The 9,510-nt window shown below is 52.2% G+C and overlaps 1 protein-coding gene across 1 annotated transcript; it reads left to right on the top strand.

The window, feature by feature from the left end:
• Positions 1–6,193: 6,193 nt before the first annotated feature.
• Positions 6,194–9,264, top strand: LOC147989956 (uncharacterized). The gene is made up of 3 exons (XM_087536685.1): positions 6,194–6,247; positions 7,040–7,161; positions 7,935–9,264. The coding sequence occupies exons 1-3, from the start codon at positions 6,194–6,196 to the stop codon at positions 9,262–9,264; spliced, it is 1,506 nt and encodes a 501-aa protein (XP_087392811.1).
• The last annotated feature ends 246 nt before the right edge of the window (positions 9,265–9,510 follow it).

Raw genomic sequence — 9,510 nt, 5'->3', positions numbered from 1 at the left:
ACCGGGACAATAGGCCCTTTTTCTACCAGTGAATGAATAATTTTCTTCTGGTGTCTGCCATTGGTGACTCCATGGAAATATCTAGTATTCGAATCACCTTTCACGACAAATTGACAGTTAGAATGTTGGTACCATTTGAGTTCCTCTTCACACAGCATGTTAGCTATCTGTGCATTCGAATGATTCTTGATCTCGATTTCATGCTCAGATACAGGTCTAACCTCTACTAAAGCTTCTAATTCATCAATGATAGATGAAAGACGAAGCTTCTCCTTTTTGAGGATACCCACTGTCGGTGTCAAAACCGGCGGATCTCGGGTAGGGCGTCCCGAACTGTGCGTCTAGGCCGGATGGTAACAGGAGGCAAGGGACACGAAGTTTTACCCAGGTTCGGGCCCTCTCGATGGAGGTAAAACCCTACGTCCTACTTGATTAATATTGATGATATGGGTAGTACAAGAGTAGATCTACCATGAGATCGAGGAGGCTAAACCCTAGAAGCTAGCCTATGGTATGATTGTTGATGTGTACGTTGTCCTACGGACTAAAACCCTCCGGTTTATATAGACACCGGATATGGTTAGGTTTACATAGAGTCGGTTACAATGGTAGGAGATCTTTATATCCGTATCGCCAAGCTTGCCTTCCACGCCAAGGAAAGTCCCTTCCGGACACGGGACGGAGCCTTCAATCTTGTATCTTCATAGTCCAGGAGTCTGGCTGAAGGTATAGTTCGGCTATCCGAACACCCCCTAATCCAGGACTCCCTCATTAGCCCCTGAACCAGGCTTCAATGACGACGAGTCCGGCGCCCATATTGTCTTCGGCATTGCAAGGCGGGTTCCTCCTCCAATTACTTCGTAGAAGATTTTGAACACAAAGATAGTGTCTGGCTCTGCAAAATAAGATTCCACATATTGCCATAGAGAGAATAATATTTACACCAATCTAATCTGCTGACGTATGCCGTAGCGTGACACACCACGGCCAAGCCTTTATCCGAGTCATTTTATTATCCCACCTCAGCGCGTTATGCGAGGCGGTTTCCTTGGCACGTCTTGTTAAAGTAGAGATCGTGTCCCCTTATCCCGGGATTCTCATCAATAGAGGCATGGGTAACCCAACCGCTTCTAGGACTCCTTGATATTCACCCTCTTTATAAAGGGGACAAGGCTTTTATTTTTCCCTCCCGTGCTCAATCGAATCCTTGCCCGACCTCAAGCCCAAACGCCCGAAGTTCAGGTCAGGTGCTCCGAACCTCCAGTCATGTCCGGATCTAGCCTTCAAGGCTGATGGATGCCTTCCTCCATCACGGAAGAAGACATCAAGAAGTTGAGGGAGGCCAGATATCTGACCGCCAAGATTTTGCATCGGCTGCCTCCCCAAGGGCAGGCCATTCCCACCCCCGAACCCAACGAGAACGTCGTGTTCATCTCCCACTTCCTCCGAGGTCTAGGCCTTTCTTTGGATCCGTTCGTCAGGGGTCTGATGTTTTATTACGGTCTAGACTTCCATGATCTAGCTCCGGACTCTTTTCTTCATATCACGACATTCATTATCGTGTGCGAGGCCTTCCTCCGGGTCACCCCTCACTTTGGCCTCTGGCTCAAGACCTTTGAAGTGAAGCCGAAGATGATCGAGGGGCAACATGTAGCGTGTGGAGGTGCCTCAATACGCAAGATGACGGGAGCTCCGTGGCCCAAAGGTTCCTTCCCGGAGGTGTCTGAATTGTGGCAACATGAGTGGTTCTACATCACGGCTCCTAGAAGTGCCAAGTGGGCGGCCGCCCCTGTTTTTTGCTCAGGCCCTCCATCACAACCGATGTCATGGATCAGCAGGGGTCTGAGCTGGGGGCCAGCCAAGGACGTGCCTATACTGCAAAGCCGCATTCAAGATCTCTTCAATGGAGATTTCAGTTTGGTCGCAGTAATGCAAGTTATGCTAGTTCGTCAAGCCCAGCCTTGCAAACGCCGGCCTCTTCGCCTATGGGAGTTCAATCCCGAGGGACCGCGCATCATTCAAAATTTTCTCGGCCTGACGCATGAGGAGATGTACAAGTCATTCTTTGGACCTCAGGTGGATTGTCCGGAAATCTCCGAGGACGTGGGCCTGAGTAGTAACCGCGCCGCCGAACAGGTAAGGCATCTTCCGGCCGAACATACTATCTCTTCTTTGTTACGAAGTTATTTCTAAGAGTTCTATTTTTGAGCAGGACTGGCTAACAAAGGCAAAGTTGATTCGGTGTTCGGCCCCCCTCCCTGAGGGTTTGGAGAATCCGGTATTGGAAAAGATGCTCCAGACCGCACCTTGCCCGGAGCCCTTGAAGGAAGATACTGTGGAGGATAATGCGGGCGGACGCGGGCCCCCAACGCTGCCCATTCTAGCCGAGGGAGCGAGCGTCTCCATGAGGGAAGGCGACCAGAAGAGGAAAAGGACTGCGCCCGGGGATTCGGAAGCCGAAGCTTCCAAACGGGAGAAGAAGTCTCCCACAGAGGGTCCTACTTTGGGGGGCGCCGTTGCCGCACAAAGTCCGCGGGGGGATCAATTCTCCCGCGAGTCGTAAGTGACCCGAAATAGTTTAATAGTACAGATATGCAATCTTTTTCTTCTGAGAAGATAACCACCGCATATATTTTCGCAGTTCGGGCCTTAGCCCCTCTCAAATAAGCTCATCTTCGGGGGATCTTCTTCCAGAGATGATGGAGAGCGAAACGCCTCCTCCGGACTCCTCCGCTCCAGAAGCGGGCGACCCTGAAGTGTCATCGCGGAGGGCCTCTCCGAGTCCGGTGAGGCCAGAAGATAATCCCGTTGACCCCCGAAGCTCCCAACGTCTGGCTCCCGAAGAGAGCAGACAAAAGAGTCCGACACCGTCTAGTGTGCGATCGGATGTTCTGAGGGAGTTGGTGGGGTGAGCGGCCATCTCAGATGAACACCGTGTGCTGATGAATATGGTGATGAAGAGAATATCGTCCGCCGAAAGCGGATTGCATGAAGCTTTTATGAGTCTACTGACAGGCTTTGAGGTACGTACAAGAATGTATGATAGTCCTGCACATGCTAGGTGTGCCCTGTGTAGATAGTAGCCCCTGAGACTCTGGTTGTTGTCGGAAACGACGACGAACATAGGATCATATTCCTAGGTAATAACCATACTGCCTCTATGTGCAGGTGATGGAATCTCCGGTGGCTAGCCGGACTAGCGAGTTTGCCCATTTAGAATGGCAGTTGGATGCGGCAGACGCCGACATCGAGCTTGTTAACAAAAGGCTTGACGAGGCACAGGGTAAGTGTCATTATCTGGTAGACGCAACAATAGGAAGAGCAGCATGATGCCAGTATCTTTAATATATTGTGACTGCAGATGGAGCTGCCACTGTTGAAGCCTTGCGGGCATAACTTGCCCGAACCAAGGAACAAGCGAGGTTGGGCAATGCGGCTGCTGTGAAGGCGGCCGAAGAGTTGCAAGCCGAGAAGGCCGTGCATGGCGAGACCCGAGACAAGATGGCCAAGATGGCTATGGAATTAAAAGCCGCCGCCGACCGTTGCCGGGTTCTTAAACAAAACCAAGCGAAGGCATCAGACCTTGAAAAGGCTGCTGCGACGAAAAAGGATCTCCGCTCTGCTATGAGGGCAAAGAAGGAGGAGCTGCGAGAAGCCGGGGATATTGTAGCTGGGAAATCCTTTATGTTGCGGAGGAAATTCGGAGATCCACGGTATGCCCCTCTGGATCGGCTACGGAGTTCGGAGGATGTGTATATGGATTTGGCGGCGAGCGCTGCCGATGCGGCCAAGTACTTCCAGGGTCAGACAGATCGTGGAGTAGACCGGCTATTTTGGAGATAATCCATTCTCCCGAGCGTCCACTTTCATTGACCGACCAATTAGCCGAATGGGACGAACTAAACAGGTTGTCCGGACTCTCTATGAGGTCTGTTGTGCATCAGCTGTGGCCGGGAAGGTCAAAACCGAACAGCTATTTCAGCTTGGTGCAGCAGGTCCTTGATGTGGTGCCGCGCATTGATGCGATGAGGAGGTCAGCGTGCATAGAGGGCGCACGGATGGCCTTTGCCCGTGTTAAGGCATATTGGGCGAAGATGGATGCTACCAATGTTGCAACGCGGGATTCGGCTATAGGTCGAAAGGCTGCCGAGCACTACTTTGAAGAAGTTCTTGAGGGTGCCCGTTTGATAGAGACCCAGTGCTCAAAAAATATTATATTTGAGTGATATGTAATCTCATTGTAAGCGAAATGCTTTTATAAATTTTTATAAGGCTATTTTTATACTTTTGCCTGAAAGTAATATGATGCCTCCTGGGCGGCCGTTTATGTATACATGTGTATAACCTGAAAGATTGCAGCCGTCGGCTTCAACCCTCATGCATATAATGCGGAGGTGCTCGCAAAAACACGCATTCACACTTAACCCAACGTCTTGGTCCTATTAAGGAGGTGATAGCGGAGCGAGCGAGGCAACCGGACTATAATGCTTTAGCACTTTCACTTAGCCATAGGAGTGTGACAGTGGGGCTACTAGATAGCCCCTGGTGGCTCCGCACTCTCCCGATATCGGGGTGCGTACATGCCTGGCCGGGAAACGGCCCTTCGTTAAGGTGGAGGAATTCTAACATTCCCACAGGTCATCGAGTGGTTGACCAGTCTCACGCTATATCATGATAGTCAGTTTTCGGCTTTCTCTACTGAGGTGCTCGTCCGGATAAACCAGGGCACAATCGCACTAGTTCTCCTGGTGCTACCTTAGCAAGCAAGGCGGAACGTAAGGCACCAAAACACAGGAGCCGGGCAAACCCAACATTTGACCAAAGACAATGATTCAGAGCTGATGCATATAGGGCCAAACTCGCGATGCCGAATACTCCCTAAGGTATTTCACTACTAGGAAAAGGGCTATAGATGGAATTGACACTAATGACGCACCAGACATGTGGTGCGCCATTACTATATACTAATGGCGCACCATGTGTTGGTGCGCCATTAGTGTCCAAATACTAATGGCGCACCATATCCACGGTGCGCCATTAGTAAAATATATTTTTTTAATTTTTTCAAAACTACTAATGGCGCACCGTGGGAGTAGTGCGCCATTACTAGTTGAACTCCCACGGTGCGCCATTAGTAGTTTTGAAAAAAAAATTAACCATGGGAGTGGTGCGCCATTACTAGTTGAACTAGTAATGGCGCACCACTCCCATGGTGCGCCATTAGTAACTTGGCCACCACTTCCACCGAATGCACCCCCCCCCCATGGACCGCCTTTTCAATTTTTTTAAAAAATAAAAAAATGATGGAAATGTCAAAAAAATAAAAGAAAAAAAGTTTCCCATGTGATATGTGGTCTAGTTGTTGTAAAAATTTACAAATATGAATTTCGACTTTATTTGCGAAATCTCTCGAGAATTTGTAAAATGGGCATAACTTTTCGTACGAACTCGGATGAAAAAGTTTTTTATATGAAAAATCATCTACTCGAAAAGTTACATCCCCCCCCCCCCTGAACTCGGATGAAAAAGTTTTTTATATGAAAAAGCATCTACTAGTTGTTCTGCCTGTACGTGGTTCCGTCTCAGACGTATTTCGCTTCGACCAAGTGCAGCGGTCAAGAGCGAATTGTTCAAGAGTCAGTCAGCTTTGCTTTGTCGTTGTTCGTCGTCGGTCATATCATCGTCGTCGGAAAGTACTCGGCGTCGGGTCTGGACCAACAGTGTGTATGTGTTTCTCTTGAGTGTTTTCCATCTGTGTGCTCATGAGAGAAACAAACAAAGAAGAAAGAGTTGAGAGGAGGAAGAAGAGCGGCGCTGCGAGAGGCGACGCTAACAATTGGCATCAGAGCCTTGTCGATTCGAGGCGGTAGTGGTGGCGCAGCAGACACCATGTGAGGTGGAGGTCGTCCGCGCAAGGTGGATGTCATTAGCGGCATGATGCTGCTAGCGGCCGGTGCGTGTCTTCATCATCGTCGAGCTGTGTCACGAGTGACGGAGAAAGTTATGCTGGCCGGTAAGTTGCGGCACCGGCTGCAAGGTGGTGATGGCCATGGAGCGGAGGCCATTGCCACGAGGAGTTCCATGTCCGAGTCGGCGACAAGGTGTGTCATCGGCAACATGGAGGCGAGTCACCGGCGAGTTGAGGCACCGGCAGCAAGCAGGTGATGGCCATGGAGCGGAGGCCATTGCCACGATGAGTTTCATGTCGGAGTGGCCGACAAGGTGCGTCGTCATCGACAACATGGAGGTCAGTCATTGGCGAGTTGCGGCACCGGTGACAAACGAGTCATCGGCGAGTTGCGGCACCGATGGCGAACATTTGGCTGTGGTGCGATGCCGCAAGAGGAGACGGCGGTGTGATGTTGTCGCTTGGGTCGGTGCGATGCTGATGACGGTGGTGCGATGCCATCGTCATCATGGAGAGTTGGTGCGAAGCCAACAAATATTGCAGTATGATGCTGCAGCAAGGTGCGTGTTTGGTGTTGCGACTGTAAGGATTAATCTTGTCAAAAGAAAATAGTGTACCAACTATGAGCATGGCCTGCATGCAAGGAGAGCTGGATAAGGACTCGTGCATGTACGTACTGGCTTGGTCACAGGTAGTTGCGGTGGCATTTGGATAATGGAGATAGATTTGTTAGTCAGTTAGTGCATGTAGTTGGGATAATGGGTCAAGTAGTGGCCGAGTGTAGCCTGAGGGCTGATGTAAGAGTCAATTGCAAAAAACCACCACATTTGCGGCTAGGTTTGCAGGAAACCACCAACTCGTTAATCCGTTGCAGAAAACACCGAAAAATCTGTTAAGTCGTCGTAAAATGCACTGATCGGATGATTTGGCTCGTTTAATCACTTTCTTACAAGGGGGACCAAATTGTAAGAAATTGAATTAGAAAAAATAACACATACATCCCTAGATCTACAAAAACAAAAGCAATCAGACCCCTGATGCATCACCGAGCTACCTCCGCCGGTGTGACACTCCCATCTCCGACACCCTAGTGCGGCGGCGCTGCCCAGCTTTTGTCGCGCGCCGCTGTAGGCCTGGCCGTGGGAGATAGAGTCAAGGCAGGCCGCTTGTCCGTGCCTCGACGGCCTCATCACTCCTCTGCGGTTACCACGACCGAGCTCGCCGTCGGTCAGCACCAACAACCCCACCTCATAGACAGACTCTCCACGTGCGGCCCCGCCATGGGCGCGGAGGTCGCCCAGATCAGCACCTTCACCGCCGTGGCCGCCCACGCGCTCTACCTCGCCGGCCTCGCAGCTGCCCACTCCCTCGCTTACCGCGGCGCCCTCGTCTCCGACCCCGCACACACCCTGCGCCTCCTCGTGGTACGCTCCCTTCCCCTCTTCCCACCTCGTCACCTCCTCCCACGAATTCTATCTTCTGACCCTGACGGGTGCTTTTTCTGCAGGTCTGTGAGGCGCCGCTTGTCATCATGGTGTTCAGTCTGCTCCGGCGAGATCCCAAACGCTGCTCGGTTTGTTGCGGTGCAAGAGAGGTTCTGATTGCTTTTGTTTTTTTTATCTAGGGGTGTATGTGTTATTTTTTTGCTAAGTCAATTTCTTACAATCTGGCCCCACTTGTAAGAAAGTGATTAAACGGGCCAAATCATCCGATCAGTGCTTTTTGCAACGACTTAACCGATTTTTTGGTGTTCTCTTCAACGGATTAACGAGTTGGTGGTTTCCTGCAAACCTAGCCACAAATGTGATGGTTTCTTGCAATTGACTCCTGATGTAAAGATGTAGCGACGGTCTGCCATCAAGGGAGTGCCTTTGCAAAGCCATTGGATTTCTCTTGGTGATTGTGTGTGTATGTGTTTCTCTTAAGTGTTTTCCATCTGTGTGCTCGTGAGAGGAACAAACATAGAAGAGAGAGTTGAGAGGAGGAGGAAGAGTGTTGGAAGAGTGTTGGAAACAGTATTCATCTGTGTGCTCTGGACGGCCATCCGCTCTCTGTTCCTCTCCAACCGCACCCAGCAAGGCATCCACGCGCTGGAGGAGTTCCACTCCCTCTTCCAAGGGCATTTCTCCATTCAGGAGTATTGTACCCGGCTCAAGACGATCGTCGACACCCTCGCCGACTGCGGTCTTCGCCAGGTCAACAAGGCCATTGTCACCAACATAATCTGTGGCCTGAGTCGCAAGTTCGACCACGCGGTCGCCGTCCTCACCTACGACGAGACGCAGCTGCCGACGTTCCTCGAAGCCCGGACGTACCTGCTGCGCAAGGAGAGCCGCCTCGCCCATCTGGCGGCGCACGACACTGCCACTGCTCTCTACGCCGGGCGCGCCCCCGCGCCCCCTGCTCCTGCGCCCCCGGCCCCCGCGTCGGCGCCGGCGCAGGCTCCGGCCTCCTCCGGCGGGCAACGTGGCCGCAAGCGCCGCAAGGGCGCCAACGGTGGCGGTGGTCAGCCACCCAACCCTCCACTCCCCGTCGCGCCTCCTCGTCCGTCCGCCACCATCCCTCCCTCGATCTTCAACCCATGGACGGGAACCTTCCAGGCCTGGCCGGTGCAGCCGCGGCCCCCCGGCGCCGGTGTTCTGGGGCCACGCCCTGCGGCCTACGGCCTCTCTGCCATGGGCTATGGCGTGCCTCCATCAGCGCTGGGCTCCGGCATGGCCCCGTCACCGATGGGCTATGGTGCCCTTCCCCCGGCGCTCTACGGCCCATACTCCCCGTCGGGCCCGGCCGTGCATGCTCCTCCACCGGTGCCTCCTCCCGTGGCTGGCAACCCGTGGGACCCGTCGTCGCTCCAACAAGCACTCCTAGCGATGCACCAGCAACCTTACTCCGGTGGCGGTGACTGGTTCCTTGACACATGCGCATCGTACCACATGGCGGCAGACCCCGGTATCCTCTCTCTTTCTTCTTCTCGTTCCCACCCATCCCACATCATTGTTGGCAATGGCAATTCTCTCCCAGTCTCTCACATCGGTTCTACGTCCATCACCACCTCCTCTCGCCCACTTCACCTTAACAATGTTTTAGTTTCTACTTCTCTCACCAAGAACTTACTTTTCGTTCGTACTCTTACTCGTGAAAATTTTGTTTCGGTGGAATTTGACCTGGTGGCTTCTCTGTTAAGGATCTTCACTCCGGGACGGTGGTGTTCCGATGTGATAGCCCCGACGTGCTCTACCCTCTCCGTGTTGCTGCTCCCACCACTGCGACCGTGCTCCTCGCCGACACCACCAGCACCACCCTCTGGCACGCTCGCCTTGGTCACCCCGGCCGCGCAACTTTATCCAGGGTTCTAGCTACTTTTCCCTTTCAATGTAATAAAGTGCAAGATCACTCTTGTCATGCTTGTCAGCTTGGAAAGCATACTCGTCTCCCTTTTTCGAACTCTTCCACTATGGCTCCATCTCCGTCTCATACTTTGCATTGCGATGTTTGGACATCCCCGATAGTGAGCAATTCGGGCTTCTCATTTTACCTTGTTTTGTTGGATGATCATACCCACTACGCTTGGACGTTTCCGTTGCGCTGCAAGTCGGATGTCT

This window comes from Triticum urartu, chromosome 1A (assembly GCF_056163025.1).
Source record: "Triticum urartu cultivar PI428250 chromosome 1A, HENAU_Tu73, whole genome shotgun sequence".
Taxonomy (NCBI): Eukaryota; Viridiplantae; Streptophyta; class Magnoliopsida; order Poales; family Poaceae; genus Triticum; species Triticum urartu.
Note: the sequence above shows the minus strand (reverse complement) of the source record. Positions and strands in the feature narration are given on the sequence as shown.

Excerpts from the sequence above, each read along its gene's own strand:
- LOC147989956 (XM_087536685.1), top strand. The coding sequence starts at position 6,194 with ATGAGTTTCATGTCGGAGTGGCCGACAAGGTGCGTCGTCATCGACAAC. Across the intron at positions 6,248-7,039 it reads TCGTCATCGACAACATGGAG|GCCTGGCCGTGGGAGATAGA; the intron begins GTCAGTCATTGG and ends GCGCCGCTGTAG. Across the intron at positions 7,162-7,934 it reads ACCAACAACCCCACCTCATA|TGTGCTCTGGACGGCCATCC; the intron begins GACAGACTCTCC and ends AGTATTCATCTG.